The sequence below is a fragment of the Emiliania huxleyi genome, assembly GCF_000372725.1.
Source record: "Emiliania huxleyi CCMP1516 unplaced genomic scaffold EMIHUscaffold_608, whole genome shotgun sequence".
NCBI classification, from domain to species: Eukaryota; Haptophyta; order Isochrysidales; family Noelaerhabdaceae; genus Emiliania; species Emiliania huxleyi.
In genome coordinates this window covers 29,135-46,971 of record NW_005197441.1, presented here as the reverse complement: position 1 = coordinate 46,971, position 17,837 = coordinate 29,135, and the positions used below count along the sequence as shown (strand labels likewise).

Genomic DNA, 17,837 nt, shown 5'->3' with positions numbered 1-17,837 from the left:
GAGAAAACAAATAGCGGTGCAAGTGCCCCAAGTGCTCCAAAGCCGTTTGAACCCCGCCCAGGCTGCTCAGGGCCCGGGCTCCTAGCCGGATAGGGGGTCTGTCCACACTGGCTGGCCCCTCCCAGATACTCGAGTAGGTAGGTTGGTCTTGTTTCGCCCAAAAGGGCCCTGCAAAAAAGAAACAAACAAAACAGACAACCCAAGGGAGGGATGGGAGGACGGTACGCCGCAATAGGTAGGCCCACTTGATTCATCTTTTTTTCGCTTCGCTGCGCGGCCTTGGGATAGGTAGGTAGGCTAGGAGCCGGAACCCAGAGCCTTCCCATCGGCCTGACAGGGCCGAGTCCGCGGGCTATCACGGTGCACGGGCCGGCCGCGAGAGCACGTACTGTGCGCGCGCGGGGCGAGTGACTTCAGAAGTCACTCCTAGTCGCAGGCTGGACGCAAATGACCTCAGCCTTGCTTTCGCTCGCCCTCTTGTCTGCTCCGCGCGTTCTTCAAGGGCCGTTTGGGCCCTTTGCGGGTGACGACTTTGACTGCGAGGAGAAGGATATCTATCGCGACGAACCGTGGGCGGCCGGTGCCTGCATGATCGGATGCCGACGAGACGGATGCCGCAAAGCCAAAGTGTTGTGTCGTCGTTTGCCCGTGTGCGCCATCGTCAACATCAATGTCGAGGGCACTGTCGCCACACTCAAGCGCGAGAGCGCTCTCTCCGCCCGCACATCCAGAGGCAAGCGCATCAGCTTCTCCCAAAACCTCGCGCAGCGAGCTCCTGGGAGTGACAGAGCGTGCATCGAGCGCGACGTGTGGACGAAGCGTCCGAGCGAAGCGTGCATGCTGGACTGCCCCAACCTGAACTGCACGCGAGCCACCGCGCTCTGCTTCTCGACCAGCGGCTGCACTTCCATCGACATTTCGTTTGGCGTCTCCGGCCGCGGTGCAGTGGCGCGCTTGCGCTTCCAGGAGCCCGAATTATCGGTTTGACACCTGCTGCCGCTATTGCAGTCGTCAAACGTGGCCGCGGGCGTGCTGCGTGTCTCCGCGCTTGCGCGAGTGTTGTACTCACATGCGTTAGTCATAGTCAAAGACTTTGATTGGTTTACGGACAACGCATACGGTTACGGAAACAGTACAACTGCACGAAGAGTCCAACTCCCCATATCTCCAAGTGCGAAGTGGTGGAAGAGAGCGAACAACAAACAACAAACGGGCCGCGGGCGTGTTGCCCAGAGGCTGCCGATGAACGGCTCGCGACCAGTTGACCGTACGCGCGCCAACTTCCGGGAGCACCGACCTCCCCAAAGCTCCACGCTACAGGGACAGCGCCGCCTGCCTGAGCGAGCAGTACAGCGAGAGGAAAATGCCGATGGCGGGCGCCCAGTAGAGCCCGCGGCTGCCGACGCCCACAAAGAAGCCGGCCGGGCCGTCCTCTGCGAGGATCGCCTTTGCCACGCCGAGCGGGCCCTCCTCGTCTGCACTGTGCGCGACCGCCCTCGCGCGGCCGCCCTTGCTCGCGCCGCCCCCGCCGCCTCCCTCCCCGCCCCTCGTCATGATGCGCGTCGTCACCACGTCCGCCGGCGTCGTGATGACGGCGCCGATCAGGCCGCCGATGGCGCCAAAGGCAGCCTCGGCGGGCAGCCCGTTGAAGGAGCCGAAGGAGGGGCTCGCGACGAGGTACGCCTTGAGCAGCTCGAAGACGGCGATCTGCACAGCGCCCATCGGCACGTCGCGCAGCAGCGACGACGACCACGCCGTCAGCGTGCGAGAGCGGCCCTCGCCCGAGAGCAAGACCTGTCCGAGGGGGAGGAGAGAGGGAGAGAGGGAGAGAGAGAGCAGAGGCGTGGCCGAGCTGTGGCCGAGACGGCTGCGGCCAGCCGGAGGGCGGGCACCTGCCCCAGCGCGTCTCCCGTCGACGAGGCAAGGCCCGACTGGAGGCGCGCCTTGGTCGCCTCGGCGGGCGCGCGGATCAGCGAGCCGACGAACTCGCCCGCGGCGCCGGCGAGCAGGTAGGCGAGCAGGGGCGTCGCCGCGAGCCCTCCCTGCAGCAGCAGCCCCTTGGCTAGCTCGTAGATGCCTACTCGCACCGTGGCGGCGGGCGTGAGGCGGCCTCCCGCCCTCCCTCGTGCGAGAGGCGGCGGAGCTGCGGAGGCCGAGGTAGAGGGCCGAGGAGGGGGCCTCCTTGACGATGTTGGGAAGCAGGCCGACGTACAGCTCGCCGATCGACAACGGCTCCGGCTCAGCTGCCACGGCGGCGGCGGCGGCACGCGCAGGCGCGGCCGCCGAGCGCGCGGCGTCTCCGTCTGCGCCGGCGGCGCCGGCGATCTGGCGCGTCTTGAGCGTGTCGATGGGGTGCATCACGAGGGTGCTGCCCAGCGAGGCGAGCGCCGCCGCGCCGTACACCACCCACGGCGGCTGCGCATCGAGCTGCTGCAGCAGCTTCTCCTGCTCGCGCAGCTGGCGAGAGAGCACGACCGCCGCCTTCGCCCGCTCGGCGCGCTCCCTGGCGCGCTGGAGCTCGGCGTACGTGCTCGTCGAGTTGTAGTCCGCCACGTCGTCCTCGAGCCGCTTGATCAGATCGCCGAGCGTGCCGGAGCTGGCGTCGGCGAGGGCCGTCTCCAGCTCCTCGGACACCACCTGCAGCCGCTCCACCGACAGCGTGCCGATCCGCTGCAGAGCCTTGTCCGCGGGCAGGGCAAGCCACTCCTCGACGTTGATTCGAAGGACGTCCGGCACAGACGTCACCGCGGCTCCGGCAGGGCCAAACGCCGCCGACGCTGGCCGAGGCGCAGCGGCGCTCGCGGCGGCGGCGGCGGCGCCGAGCGCGGGGAGCAGCTGACGGCGCGAGAGCACGACCGGTCGAGAGCGTGGCTCCGTGGGAGGAGCCAGGGCCAGCAGCAGCGCACAGGCGGTGGCGAGGATGGACATATACGTAGGGCTTGCACGCCAACGACCTGGGTTTGGGGTTTTGCGAGTGGGGGCGGGGACTGCGATGTTGTTGTTTAAATCAAGACACAGAGCTCACACAAAATCACAGCGGGAGGAAAGCGGCGAGTGCAGCCCTCAACGTGTGCCAGTGATGGCGCTAGGGAGGAGGAGTGCACTCCTGAGGGCGGTACGTTATAGATCCTGTGGCATGAATGAGACTGTCCCGCTCGCCATGCGCCCGCGGCTGTGGTGTGGCGAGTGAGTGAACGCAGGAGAGAGGGGCGGAACGAGCCGCAGAGCTCTAACCCAACCTAACCCGAGACTAACCCGAGACTAACCCGGTGCTAACCCGCGCTGCTTGCAGCTTGGGGGCATACGTTAGAGAGAGATTTTTAGCAATACCAAACAACTCTAACACTCACACGTCATTTGGGGCCTGGAGGCCTGTTCACGCGCGCGCGAGACGTGCAGACAGGGTTGCCAGGTGAGAGCGAATGGCGCGGTTCACGCCTCGCACAACAGAGAGAGAGATGCGCTCTGCATGGTGGGACATAAAAGAAAGCGAGTACTTGGGCGAGTAGGCCGTGCGGTCGACGCTGCCGCGCGCGGCTTTGCGCGCGAGGCGGCGCAGCTTGAGAACGGCGGTGGGCGAGAGAAGCCGCCGCCGAACGTCTCGTGGAGCAGCAGGTTGAAGTTGTTGCGCTTGACAAAGATCGCGTCGTGGTAGAAACCGCGATGCGCCTTGACGTAGCCGTGGCCGTTCTTGTGGTCGAAGGGTTTTGGCCGGGTTGCCCGCGCGCCTTGCAGCCCATGTTTAGGCGGCGGGCCTTCTCTTCGTTGCCGAAGGCGTAGGAGTGGCCAACGGAGGCGGGCGTGCCGCCACTCGAGGCGTTGCCAACGCCCGCCGAGGAGGTCTTGAGGAGGGGCGTCCAGAGCTTGACTTCATTCACCTCATCGCATCCTCCCGGGCCAGCGTGGGGTTCCGCGAGGTCGACCTTGTACCCCTCGTTGTACTGCCGGGTGAGCTCTGGTTTCTCCTTGTCACCGTGCACGACCGGCGCGTTGGCCGGGGCGCGCATCGCGTCCGCCCAGGCGGCGAGGACGCCGTCGTGGGGCCGCCGGTGGTGGGCCTTGTTGTAAAGGTAGTCGCCGAAGAAATCGACTGGCATGCCCCGCTCGAGCGCGACCCGAAGGGTGGGAAGCGCCACGGAGAGCCAAAGGCCGAGCTTCCGCTGGAGCTCGTCCTGGACAGATAAGCCTCTCTCAGGATCACAGACACCCCTCTCAGGATCACAGCACCGGCGGGGGGGCGCCTCAGGATCAAGCACCCACGGCAGGGTCTGTGGGGATCAGCAGACCTGGAGGGGGCGCGCTGAGGATCATAGGCCTGAGAGGGGTGCTGTCAGGATCACAGGCCTGCAAAGGGTGGCACTCGAGATCAGAGCGCCAAAACAGGTGCAGTACGGATCAGCGGCCGGAAGTGGGCGCAATAAGGATCATGAGCGCCGGAACGGGTGCAATAAGGATCACGAGGGCAGATTGGATCGTTTGCGCATCGCCCGCCCCCCAAAACGGTTCGCCCCAAAATCGCGCCGCCAGAACCGTCGCGCCCCGGATCACGTGCGCTGGGCCGGGCGCTCATGAGCGTTTTCTCGCTCATGCGCTCGCTGGGAGGTGGCGCCGGGCTGGCCGTCGGCGCCACTCGCGCGCTCGGCGCCGCGGCGCCGACTGCAGCATTGGCAACAGCGCCGAGGATCGCGATCGTGACGGCGGCCGCAGTACGGCTCCACGGACAGCAGCAGACTATGGCGACCTTTCTCGACGAGGTGCAGCGAGACGGCTGGCATCGCGTCTGCCCCGCCGGCCTCAACGCAAACCCTCGCAAGATCTGGCTGCTGCTCGGTGGGGGACTGGCAGTGTCCGCCGCCGCCGAGAAGACGCCGCCGACCGGGTGCTCTGGTTCCGAATCGGAGTCGGGGTGCTCTGGTTCCGAATCGGAGTCGGATGTCTTTGGATCAGGTGGCGAGGGGAGCGCACTCTCCTCCGGCACAGAGACCGAAGTGGATGTGGACAGCGAAGATACCGATGACGGCCAGCGAGGTGGCACATCGGGTGCGGCGGGACCAAGCCATGCAGCGACGGCCTCCGATTTCGATGACGCCTCCGCTTTCATGTCGCCTACGCGCCCTCGCGGACGTGCTGGTAGGGCTGAAGCAGGACGCGCGGGCGGGCGAGGAGGGCGAGGCGGTCGCGGTGGCAGTGACGATGCACGGCCGACACGGCACGACATGAACTGGCTAACAGTCCAAGGTGGCACGGGCATCCCCGAGGCGGATCTCGATGGGTTCATTGAGCAGTACGGACAGAACAACGTGAGCTGCTATACCTGCCCCTGAGACCACAAATGCCTATCCACACGCAGGTGAGACACCCTTCCCTCCTCTTTTGCCCCCACCCAGGCTGCTGGGCGAGGCTACAAGGTTGCCGGGAGCCGGTGGCGGCCTGGACCGAAAATTCTTGGATCGACTGATGGGTCTCGCATGGCCGTCCGGCTGTACCGCTGCAAGTTCCAGAACTGCGGGCATATGCTGCGTGTCGAGAAGGCATTCGGCTTCTGCTGTGTCAAAGGCAGCACGAGTCTGGGCTTCACGCACAATGACCACATCGAGGAGCTTGACCATGGTGTGCCGGGTCAGATCCGGGCACTGCTCAGTCCCACCAAGTTGGACCTGCCACCAAAGAGACTGCGCGCATACCTGCGCATGCAACTCCAAAATAAAAGGGGGAAGACCGTCGAGCAAGCGCGGGATGAGGTCACTCGCCTGCGTGCCCCTTTGGAAGCCTATCAGAAGTGCGCCAAGAGGAGGAAGAGCAAGGAGCGCTTGGGTGACGCCGGAAGGGGCACTTTTGGTGGCTTGTCTGTTATCTGCGAAAAGCTCGAGGTTGCTCACCTAAAGGCTACCAATGACTTTCACGCGCACAAGGCCTTCATCTGCGGTGAGCCGCTCATCGTCCCCGAGACGGGTAAGGTCACTCTCGCCATCTCCACCGAGAACTTGCTCCTCAACGCATACCGCCAGAGCGTCCTCGGCCTTCCATCCTTGGTCTGCATCGACACGACACACCGCCTTGTCCATGAGGGCACTCACCAGTGCAGCTTCCAGCCAGCCACAATAATGGACGTGAGGACGTCACTTGCCAGCCCTGTGTACTGTAGGTCATTGCTGCATGCCTGTGGGGACCATGAGCCCAACGCAGCACTTTCACATCATCGGCTACGGAATCTGCTCTCATGAAGATGCTGAGGCCCACAAGTACGTACTCCGCCAGCTGCGTGATGCAGTCAACACGGTTGTCGCGGATCGGGCGGCAAGAAAAGAGAGGGTGTGAGCGGGGCCCGGGGCTGGTGGCCTGGCTGGGGCGGTCGAGAAGGAAGTTTGCGAGACGATGGTTATGATTGCTGTATTCTTTTCATGTCGTTATGTCAAAAAGATTGCGGCAAGGGTGGCAGTGTGTTGTGGTGTGGGGGGACCACAGCGCACAGGCACGGCGGCCCTCGAGCGGAGTTTGGAGGTGAAGAACAGTCAGGCTCGGACTGGACACCGGCGCGGTAACCGGCATCGGTGGACGAGAGAGAGAGGCAGGCAGGGGATGAAGATAGACCACGGAGCACTGGAGAGCGGGCTATTCCGCAAGCTTTTTCTTTCCCCCAATTCTCTCTCCTGGCTCGAGGCCAGTCGCGAGGCGAAGTGGCAGTCGCAGGCGAAGTGGGACGGCTATCCACAGTCGTCGGCCTTCGTGGCTCGACCCAACTTTTAGGACACCGGATGTCGAGCCTCTTCACCGATCTGGACGCGCACCGACTCTTCGCCGAGGGATCTGAGGCCGCCTCGGACGGCGCCGCAGCTCTCTCGCTGTCGCTCGCGGCGCATTTCTGCGGCGGCGGATCCCTTCTCGAGGAGCACGAGTCCGAGTTTCTCAGGGAGAACTTGGACGAGTGCGAGGACCTCGCGGCGCTCGACTCGGAGGCGCGGCGTGCGCGGCTCGCGTCCGACGCGGGCGCGGCTGACCGGCAGGTGCTCGCCTCCGTCTCCACCCTCTGCGAGCGGTTCTGCCGGCGCGAGCGGGTCGCCCTCCAGCTCGGGGTCGCCGACGCGAGCGCAGCGCGGCAGGAGGAGGCGCAGCTGGTCGCCCAGGCGCAGGCAATCCTCGACTCGCTTGCGGAGGACAGCGTAGACGAGGCGGGCGGCGGTGCAGGCGAGGCGGGCGGCGCCACAGCGGGCGGTCCCTGCGTCGAGCAGCCTTGCGTCGACCGCCCCAGCCGAGCGGGAGTGGGAATCGATGGGTCGGGCGCTTGCGCACCTGTGACAACCGCAACGCCCAAAGAGTCTGCGCACCCGCCGCCAGGCTCTCCGATCGGTTCGGCAGACGAGGCTCGGTCGCCGCTCAGCCCGCTGCTGCGGCCTCCTGCGCAGCAGCCGCGCGCCGCGCCTCCTCCGGTCCCGCCACAGCCAGCGCCACTCTGCCGCCATCTCGAGCCGCCTCGCAGATGTCCGCGTTCCCCTCCGCGACACCCGCCCCCGCGTCTGCCGACTCCGCCTCTGCCTCCACAGAGGACGACCTCCAGCCATGCTGCGCCCGACCCTGCCGCTGCAGCCTCCGCCGGCTCTTCCCGCGCTCTCCCGCACCCCGCCGCGTCGACATCCGCCGACGCTCCCTCCGTCTCCCTCGGCGCCCCTTCCGCCTCCCTCAGCGCCGCCATCTCCCTCCTCGAGAGCGACCTCTCCGAGGACTCCGACTCGCAGCCAGGCGACGACACGGCCGAGCACGCGCTCGCCGGCGAGGCTCTCGCAGACCCTGAGCTGCCTCCGGTGGCGGCGGCGGGCGGCGGCGGCGGTGGCGGCGGCGGCGGCGGCGGCGGCGGCGGCGGCGGCGGCGGCGGCGGCGGCGGCATCGGCGGTGGTGTTGGCTGGCGCTCGCCCTCTGAGGGGCTCCGCGCATGCGAGCAGTTTGGCGGGCCGCTCTCTCCGAGCGAGCGGTTCACCGCCGCGGAGGCCGCCGGCCCGGCATCTGCCCCCGCCGCTGCGGCTGCCTCGCGTCCCGTGGAGCCTGGCCGGCTCAGCACGAAGCGGAGGAGGGCCTCCGCGCCGCTCGAGCCTCCCGTGCCGACCCCGCCGTGTGAGCCGCTCGCGCGCGGAGCGCAGCTGGGGCAGCGGCGGCCGAAGCAGCAACACGCCCCGCCGGAGCAGCGACAGTCGTCCCCCGTCACGTCGCCGCCACGCCGCCGTCCGCGGGTGCCCGCTTCGCAGCTTTTCAAGCCGTGCATCCTCCCCGACGACGACGCCGACGGCGGAGCGTCCGACGGTGGCGCGAGCTCGCAGGAGTCGCTCCTCGAGCAGGCGGTCCGCAGAGCTGCGGCGCCGGCACCCGATGGTGCACCCGCGCCCGCCGCGGCGAGGGGGGACGCGCGAGGCGCAGAGGTGGGGAGGAGTCGTCAGCAGAGCTTCGGCATCTGCCTCGACGTCGTCGGCGGTAGCCCCATCGAGCTTCGGCATCTGCCTCGGCCGTCGCCAAAGGGACGCGCGCTTGGGCGGGGCTCGGTGGAGCGAACCACTGGGCGGCGCCGGCGCCGGGCCGTCGAGAGCGACGCGAGCGACCAGACTGGCGACGAGTGGCAGCGCCCCGAAGCGTCTCCGGAGGCGAAGGAGGCTGACGAGGCGAGGCTGCCGTGCGAGGTTTGCGGCGCGCTGGTCGTGGCTTCGGAGCTCACGGCGCATCAGGCCGCATGCGACGGTTCCGGCGGCATTACCCGCCCTGATGTCAGCTGCGAGTTCTGCGGCATTCCTCAGCCCATGGCACGCCTCGAGGCGCACGAGCGTTTGTGCAGAGCGCGACAGCACCAGCCAGAGGGGAGGACAACCTCGGGTTCGGGTGCAGCACCTTCTCGTTGCGGCGCGACAACTTCCAGTGGCCGGCCCGGCCCGTCCACCGCTGCGCACGCCGCCACGTTCGCTGACGACATTGGAGGAGTGAGCAGCGAGGAAGATGTCTTCGATGTCTTCTCTCGCGCTCCGGTCAGGCCCGACAGCCACGTGTCTAGCAGCCAGCAGCAGCACACGCCCCTCAGCGAGGCCGAGGCGCGATTCCCACACTTCTCGTCGATCGCTGCCATTCAGCGGGATGGCACGCCCTCAAGCATCGACTACCTCGGGCAGTTTTCAGCAGCGGCGGCCGGCGCTGGCGCCGCGCCCAAAGGGGCGAGAAGCAAAAAGGAGCGCAAGCAGAGGGAGGGCCCGCCCCGGAACTCCTGGCGCACGAGCGGTGGCCAAAAGGTATTCACCGACGAGTCGGGGAAGCAGCATACTGGCCGTGCTGCGTATAGAAAGTATTTGAAGGCGCAGGAAGAGAGATGGCCTTCATAGGGCTCTAATCGCGTCTCCCCGGGGCGAACTTGGATGCACATTCTTTCTGTGTCGGTGACAGCTCACAGCAACACAGGTGATCGTATATACAAGAACATGCGTCACTAGTGTAAGACACCAGACAGCATGCGGAGCTAGCCCGACAGACAAATCAGACAGCCGGACCTGCGCGCACAGAGAAACGAATACACTCCGCCGCCCCGGACACGCGCCCCCCCGGAAAACACGAACATACTCTTGATACTAGCCCCACAAGTGTCTCACGAGTGTACACTGTTAGACCTAAAGGTCGGCGCTTCGACAAACTAGGCCACCTCTTGCGTAACAAAACAAGAGCTCCTCTCGGAGGGCGCACCCTCCTGCCCGCCCCAGTCACCTCGGGACCTTGCACTCGGGAATCACCCCCCGCGAGAGTCCGCGATCCTGCTTTGTTAGACCTAAAGGTCGGCGCTTCGACCAACTAGGCCACCTCTTGCGCAAGAGGTGGCCTAGTTGGTCGAAGCGCCGACCTTTAGGTCTAACAAAGCAGGATCGCGGACTCTCGCGGGGGGTGATTCCCGAGTGCAAGGTCCTGAGGTGACTGGGGCGGGCAGGAGGGTGCGCCCTCCGAGAGGAGCTCCTGTTTTGTTACGCAAGAGGTGGCCTAGTTGGTCGAAGCGCCGACCTTTAGGTCTAACATACACAAGTAGATAGTAGTCGAAATAAATTAGACTGGAGTGCCCGGCCGCGCTGGCAGCAGGCCGCCGTACGCGAAGGCCACAGCGCTCAAAGTTGATAGATTGTTTTTGCGCGCCGTTCATGCCCTCGAGACCGTTGTTGTCGTTGGGAATGCCACCCATGGAGTTGAGTCCAACACGGCAAAGCTTGACACCAGGCGGCAGCCAGCTCTTTTGAAAGGCCAGTGCCAGCGCCTCCTCCTACAACGATTCCCGATACAAGTCAACCAAGCGCAAACCTTCAACTAAGGAAGAGGGGTGTGTGCTATCTGGGCGTTGCCTTGTACACCTTTGTCCACTTCTTGATCATCAGCCCCCACATGCCGCCCTCGAGGCGGGCAAACTTTTGGTTCTTCCCCGCCTCGATGTCAGCCTTGCACTTGTCAATCAACTCCTTGGTCCGTGCTTTTGCGTCCTATCAAGTACCATACAGAACCATGCGAGGAGGGGCTTTCTCGGGAGGCGTCAAGGCCAATCATCTCGGCCTTGTCTAACGTCCCCGGGGGAGGCGCCTTCATCAATGCCTTGTTCTGCGCGAGCCATCGCTCAGCGTGGATGACACAGAGCCCGCGGATAAGGCTGGCACCAGGCTCACCTCCAGCACCCTCCTCAACGCCCTCCTCGCCCTCTGCGCCGGCTTCCTTGCAGTGACCGAGAAGCAGATCCTTGCCAGCAACCCAACGGGCCTGATGATCGGGACCATCAAACCACATCCAAACACCGCCATCGTCGTCCACTGGGCTGAAGAAGTTCTCAATTGCGTCTGTGCCAGTGAAGTATGGGAGGAGGGCGAAGTTCCCCGCCCCAGCCTCTTCTGCATCGAGAGTGCGCGCAAGCTTGGCAGATCCTTTGTTGAAGAGGATGCCGTTGCACAGCGTGGGCTCGTTAGTGTGGACGAGGGCGCCAAGCGGCGCGCTGACACGCTTCCCCCTCCCCGCCGGGTCGGGTTTGCAGGTCCAGGTGAGCAGCGAAAGCGGATCTGCTTGAAGGTCTCGGAGAGCGGACAATGCCCCGTGAAGACCGAGAGCGACGAGAGCATCCAAGCCAGCATAGACGAGCTGACTGTCAGAGAGAGGGGAAGCCTCCCAATCTGAGAGGGTCTCCCCCTTTGCAACCCCAACTCCAGTGATGTGCTGAGCAAGCTCAGTCAAACTCCACCTGTGTACGAGAGGAGGCGTACGGACAGCGAGCAGCGAACAAGCCAGCGCGATTGGGTTTTAGTGGCGTGGGGTAGGGGCAACACACTTCGAGCGAGGGTTGATTACCTCGGGTGGTCCGAATATCTGTCTGCCCATGAGCATGGTATCCTCGACAAGTGCGCCACCCATGCCCTGACGGAGCGCTGGGTAGTCATTTGCGAGCCTAGTCAGGTCGGCCTGGACGTTGTGGCCACAGAATCGAATGTTGTCGGTAAGGAAGTCAATGAAGACAGGCGGAAGCGTGTACAGAGCGGTTCCTGAGGCATCCTGGTCGCTGGTTTCAATCTCGTACGCCACCAGAGAGATGACATGGACATGTTTGCCAAGGAAGGTGTTCCTGCTGGCCAGAGATAACACCGCCGTCCTGCCATTGTTGAGGCCACCTGCGGTCACGCTGGCTAGGTTCGGGGGGGCGGTCGGGGTTGTGCTACAGGGTGGGTGGGTGCACAGAGTGCAGCCGCCTGGTCGCTCTCGATTGGTGTCCTGCGATTTCCACTCGCTGTCAAACGCGACGACCTCTTCTGTCTCCGCATAGTTTGTGTAAAATTCGAGAAGGTCAGTAATGTCAGCACCGTTCCAGTATTCAATGGCATTGACGTCAATGGTGAAAGTCGGAACTGGCGTGGTGTGTTCTTGTTCTTGTGCGCCACCAAACACGACCGCGCAGGCTTTGTCCGCGACAGTTGCTCCGTCAGCCATCAGGACCGTTGGCTTCCACTCCCAGCCAGGTGGCGGCGGACTGAGCGAGCGGCCCATCTGTCGCTCGCTAATCTGCCGAAGTTCCTTTCTGTGCTGCTGTGCGGTGGCGGCGTCCTCGGCGACCGCAGCGTCACCTTCAGTGCGGCTTGCGGGTTGCAAAGCCACCCCCGGCATGACAACGCCTCCACCCTCGTCGGCGTCGCTCAGGGGTGAAGGTGGTGGAGAGGGCTCATCGTGCTCCTCCGTCCGCTGTCGGCGAGGCGGGGGCTCATCGTGCTCATCGTCGTCATCGTCATCGTCCGAATGGTCTCCATAACCCTGCTGCAGTAGCTGGAGCCCAGTCTCCTCAAACGCACACGTGGTCGGCTGCTCGGCGGTGGCGGACACTGCCAGTCCCCCACCGAGCAGCAGCCAGATCTTGCGAGGGTTTGCGTTGAGGCCGGCGGGGCAGACGCGATGCCAGCCGTCTCGCACCTCGTCGAGAGAGGTCGCCATAGTCTGCTGCTGTCCGTGGAGCCGTACTGCGGCCGCCGTCACGATCGCGATCCTCGGCGCTGTTGCCAATGCTGCAGTCGGCGCCGCGGCGCCGAGCGCGCGAGTGGCGCCGACGGCCAGCCCGGCGCCACCTCCCAGCGAGCGCATGAGCGAGAAAACGCTCATGAGCGCCCGGCCCAGCGCACGTGATCCGGGGCGCGACGGTTCTGGCGGCGCGATTTTGGGGCGAACCGTTTTGGGGGGCGGGCGATGCGCAAACGATCCAATCTGCCCTCGTGATCCTTATTGCACCCGTTCCGGCGCTCATGATCCTTATTGCGCCCACTTCCGGCCGCTGATCCGTATTGCACCTGTTTTGGCGCTCTGATCTCGAGTGCCACCCTTTGCAGGCCTGTGATCCTGACAGCACCCCTCTCAGGCCTATGATCCTCAGTGCGCCCCCTCCAGGTCTGCTGATCCCCACAGACCCTGCCGTGGGTGCTTGATCCTGAGGCGCCCCCCCGCCGGTGCTGTGATCCTGAGAGGGGTGTCTGTGATCCTGAGCCGCCCCTGCCCCCGTCCTGGAGGGCGTCGGAGGAGTCATACGTTAGGACGGGTTAGTGCCGGGTTAGTGCCGGGTTAGTGCCGGGTTAGCGTCGGGTTATGGTAACCCGTTCTGACCCGAGCTGACCCTTGCCTGGTTAGTGTGGCTTAACCCGGTGAAACCCACGCTAACCCTGCGCTTACCGACAGACTCACTACCCGGTACAATGTAGGGGGTCAGGGAGCGAGGGACCGTTGAAGACTGAGGGCCCAACAGGAGAATCGTGCTTTTTGGGTTGGGTTGGGTTGTCGGCACGGGTTGGGTCGGTGAGTTGGCTTGTCCACCCAACCGACCGCGTGAGATAGCGCGCTGAACTTTCTCGCCGAGGCTCGCCGTGGCCCCACACGGCGGCCTCTGCTCGCGTTTTCGAGCCAGGACCTTCGTCCGGGCCGCAGCACGGCTCTTCCTGTGCGTGCCGGAACAGAGCTCCATGCAAGCCGTCCAACGTGATAGGAACGAGTGTATCGCTTCGACGGATCGACCGTGCTTATTATCAAGACCGATGTGACGTACACAGTGACACAACAGACGACACACATTCTCACACCCGCCGGGCCGCAAAACGCTCTCGACGAGAGCCACAAGAAGCCGTCCGCACAGCAAGCCGCTCGTCGCGTCGTCGGACAGGCGTGCTCGTTCGATGTCGGCGAGCGCATGGCGCACGCTTTGGACGGTGGCGAAGCCAAAAACACCGGCGTGGCCGTCCGCTGGCGTGAGCGGCGGCGGTCGAGACCTCACCCTTCGCGCCGACGACCCAACCTCACTCGAACAACCCAAGCACGGCCCCGCACGGACAACCCAACTCCGCCAACCCACAACCCAACACCTGAGAGCGGCGCGCGGAGAGTGCCTCGCAGCCCGGGCGCTCGCCTCGCAACAACGTAAATGCGTGCATCACACATGCCTAGTGCACTCCCCACGCTCCTCCTGCTCTGCCCCGCCGGCGCCTTTGTCACGCTCCCACCGCTTCGAGCCGCTCACGTGGCGCCGAGACCGGCCGCAGTCCACGCCAAGGCCGGCGGAGGCCTCCGCCTGCTCGAGTGGATCCCGTCCCAGAAGCTGCTCGTTGGCACTGCAAAGTTCACTTGGACGACGCTGTGGAAGACGATGATCAGCGAGCTCGCGCCGCAGTCGCCAGACGGCGAGTACGTTCGACCTGCGCCACAGCGCGGCTCCGGTGCGCGCTGGCCAGCAAACAAACCAATGGTCGCCGGCCGCTATCACGTCTACGTTGGCAACCCGTGCCCGTGGTGCCACCGCGTATCCATCACCCTGGCTCTGCGCGGCCTGGATGGTGCCGTCGGTCTGACGCGCCTCGCCAACGACCCTGAGCGCGCGAGCCGCGGCGGCTGGTGCTTTGATGACTCCGCGCCGGATCCCCTCGTCGGCGCGGCCGACCTGAAGGCCGTGTACGACGCAGTCACGCCAGGAGGCGCCTACGAAGGCCGCTGCACCGCGCCGCTGCTCGTCGACCTTCAGGACGGCGAGATCATCTCCAACGAATCGGCCGACATCATCCGCATGCTCAACGAGTTCGACGAGCCGGCGGGGAGCAGCGCCGCCACCGTCGATTTGTACCCCGCGGAGCTCGCCGCGGCGATCGACGAGACCAACGCATGGACGTATGAGCTCGTCAACAACGGCGTCTACCGCTGCGGCTTCGCCACCCAGCAAGCGGCGTACGAGGCGGCAGAGCGGGACGTGCACGCTGGGCTGCGGCGGTGCGAGGAGGCTCTGGCCGGCTCGCGCTTCCTGTGCGGGTCGCGCGTGAGCGAGGCGGACGTGCGGCTGCTGCCGACCGTCGTGCGCTTCGACGGCGTCTACGCGCCCTTCTTCCGCTGCGGCCGCTACCAGGTGCGCTCCGACTACCCGCGGCTGCAGCGCTGGTGCGGCGAGATGCTGCGCCTCACGGGGCCAGGCCTCTTCGACCTCGACGACGCGAGGCGCGGCTACTACACTGACCTCTTCCCGCTCAACCCGGGAGGGATCGTGCCGGCGGGGCCGTCGCCCGCAGACTTGGGCTGGCCAAGCGGCGGGGAGGCGGTGGCGGAGCGCGACGAGAGCGCCTTTGCGAGGAAGCGCGTCGCCGTCGAGGCCGCAGAGTGAGGAGACGACGGTTGCCCGGTGGGTCCTGTACGCTCACCTGTACGAAAGAGAAGAAACAAAATAATTGCGGTCCATTGGACGGTAGTCTCGCAAGAGGGTGGGGACCTGTTAATAAATAAAAGTTAAAACGGACACCTCTACTGTGAGATGGGTAAAAAGGAACAGATCCCCGCCCTTGCGATCTTTGTGCAGGGTTCTTTGTGGGTGTGGTCGGCGACTAGCCGGGGTCGTCCTCCCGATGGGGGACTAGCACTATCCACTAATGTGGCAGGAGATTGTGTGGAGAATGACCTCCAGACTGACCCGGAGAATCACCTCCACCCAGCCCCACCGGCTCAGCTGCTCAGCACCCCTATTATCACACTCTCTCCCCCCCCCACAGTGACGAATAGTCTACCTATATCCCTATATTCCCACACCGGTCTCAGACCTACATTCTATATTCCAGAATGGCATTCTCTTCGAAATAGAATGGGCGCCGCAGCGGCCCGTAGCGGCGCCCCCTGCGTGCCCACGGCCACCCCGGGGCCATGGGACATCCCCCCGGCCATCGGGGATGCTTGGTTCATCCATTACCCCATTTACACGGGCTGTGTTGCGGCGCGCCTCGAGACGCGCAGCGCAGCGCAGCGCGCAGACCACAAAACAGGTCAGAAGACGGCCGTGGCGACACCCGCTCTCTGAGCGACAGCCCCGCAAAGGGCACTCGCTCGCAGGCGAGGACTACGGGCAGCACAGGCAGCAGCAGAGCTGGCGGTCCGTCTCCCCGCCCGCTGTAGCAAGTCGGCCCCAGCGTCACGGCCGGGACGGGCCAGGAGCCGCCCGGCTCGACGAGATCGACGAAGAGGACGAAGACGAGGACGAAGACGAGGAGAGGACTACTCGAACTTGGACGAGGACTCAGGCGAGGCGCAGGACTCGGAGACCGGGCAGGGAAGCGAGGACCATGACTAGGTGACACGAGGAGTAGATGTGACACAGGTAGACCGCATTCGCGCTGTCTGCTCACTTCTGCCGCCCGACCCGTTCGCCCGCCCACCACTTGCGAGCACAAATCTCACACTTCCACTGCCCTCGCCACAGGCGGCGACGGATGGACATCCAAGGCTCGAACGGCGGCAGCGGCTCAACGGCCGCCGGCGGCCGTCGTGCGTTTGCTTTCGCCATACACGGCCCCCGGCGTCTGCTCTGGTTTGCCGGGGCGGGGGGGAGGACTCTCATTTGCGGGCTGTTGGGCTTCTCTGTGTTGAACTGGCGCTTGTCGCGAACCCCACCAGTCTGGCCGAGCGGCACGCTGCCGCTGGGGGCGTGAGGAGGCCGTGGGGGACGGCGGCGGACCCCATTCTTCGATATAGAATGGGCCCTCACCGCGGCCCGTCTGCTGCTGAAAATGTGGCGTGTTGGGGGCTCTCCTGTGTGACTCCTCTGGCTCGCCGCGTTAAAGTGGCGCCTGTGTGTGACCAGCCTCAACCCCGGCAAGCGCCCCCCGGCCGCTGGGGCTGCGAGGCGGCCGGGTGAGCGCGCGCGAGACGCCATTCTACATTATAGGATGCCATTCTATAATATAGAACGGCCAGGTAGGGCTGAGACCGACACCCTGTGCAGTGGCACGTCTCGCCACCTAGATCCCTAATATTGGCACCTTGGGCGCCGAACAGGCGCCCAAGTATTGCCACGTAATAGCTCCCTCAACTCTCGAGGCGTCGTCATGTGACACCTTGAGCAGTCACCCCGCTGAGGCTGAGCCCCAGCATTCCCGGTGTTGTACGACACCATTCCCTTAAACCACTCGGATACGAGTTCCTTATACCAATCCTACAGCCGTCTGAGACGGCACCCGGATCGAGGGTGGCTTTACAGCCTCACCCGCGATCAGCAATACGTACCGCAGAGCCGTGCACGCAGCTCCCCACTCACACTTGCTGGGCACCAACCTTTGGGTCCAGATGACGATCCCTCTACAAACGAGGGAAGAGGGACGCCTCGCGATACTACAGAGGGCCTCGACCAGGACACTTGCTGGTCAGACCGCTCCAATCACTACCACACCGCGTTGGGGCTAGGCAGCCGCGTAAGCGAGCCCAAGCAAGGGCGGCATCGATGTACTCAAGGGGTCATCGTCGCCTGACTCCGTTGGGGAGGGGGCTACGCCAGCTGGAATGCCTTCTGCCGGGCTGCCGGCGAGCTCTCCTCCGAAGGAAGTCTCACCAAACCCGGAAGGGATTGGCTTGACCGTGGCAGCGATCAGGCCAGCTGCAGTGAATTCGCAGCAGGACGCGAGCATCACGCAACAACGATACCAATCAACAGAACTTGGACGAACATCGGACGAGGCTTTGGGCGTGCAGGAACCTGCCCAGAACCTCGATGCATCACCTTCACCATCGCCTCTGCTGGCCGCCGCAGGGCAGCCACCAGCACCAGTGCCGCTGCCGCAGTCAGGCGCGCCCGGTACTACACACGCCTCCCCCTCGCCGGGGGATGGAGCCTGCAGGGGAGGGAGCACGAAGGCAGGTTTTTCGCGTGTCGAGCCGCCAGCTGGGCCGGCAGCAGACGCCTCGCTCGTCTCTCCGATTACGGATGATGTCGCGGCCGGGACCGCTACCGCCGCCGCTGTTGTGCCAGTTTCAGCTATCGACTTCCTCAACTCCTGTTTGTCGTTCACCTGGACCTTTTGGACATGATCTCG

At 64.9% G+C, this 17,837-nt stretch overlaps 3 protein-coding genes across 3 annotated transcripts in view; 1 reads left to right on the top strand and 2 right to left on the bottom strand.

Annotated features, from left to right (window-relative positions):
• Positions 1–519: 519 nt before the first annotated feature.
• EMIHUDRAFT_446076 (hypothetical protein) lies at positions 520–2,957 on the bottom strand. Its single transcript, XM_005764062.1, has 3 exons — positions 2,154–2,957; positions 1,893–2,077; positions 520–1,794 (listed from the first exon to the last, which is right to left on the bottom strand). The coding sequence occupies exons 1-3, from the start codon at positions 2,926–2,928 to the stop codon at positions 1,315–1,317; spliced, it is 1,440 nt and encodes a 479-aa protein (XP_005764119.1). The 5' UTR covers positions 2,929–2,957; the 3' UTR covers positions 520–1,314.
• A 1,138-nt stretch (positions 2,958–4,095) lies between these two features.
• Positions 4,096–15,148, top strand: EMIHUDRAFT_316945 (hypothetical protein; the record flags this gene model as incomplete). The annotated part of the gene is made up of 2 exons (XM_005764061.1): positions 4,096–4,122; positions 14,099–15,148. The coding sequence occupies 2 exons, from the start codon at positions 4,096–4,098 to the stop codon at positions 15,146–15,148; spliced, it is 1,077 nt and encodes a 358-aa protein (XP_005764118.1).
• Positions 15,149–17,293: 2,145 nt separating this feature from the next.
• The window catches only part of EMIHUDRAFT_247815 (hypothetical protein), a gene marked incomplete at both ends in the record, with an annotated part of 1,034 nt that continues 490 nt past the window's right edge, over positions 17,294–17,837 (bottom strand). Inside the window, 2 exons of the mRNA XM_005764060.1 lie at positions 17,294–17,338; positions 17,525–17,577. Of these exons, the coding sequence (XP_005764117.1) occupies positions 17,294–17,338; positions 17,525–17,577 (98 nt within the window). The remainder of the gene's footprint in view (positions 17,339–17,524; positions 17,578–17,837) is intronic.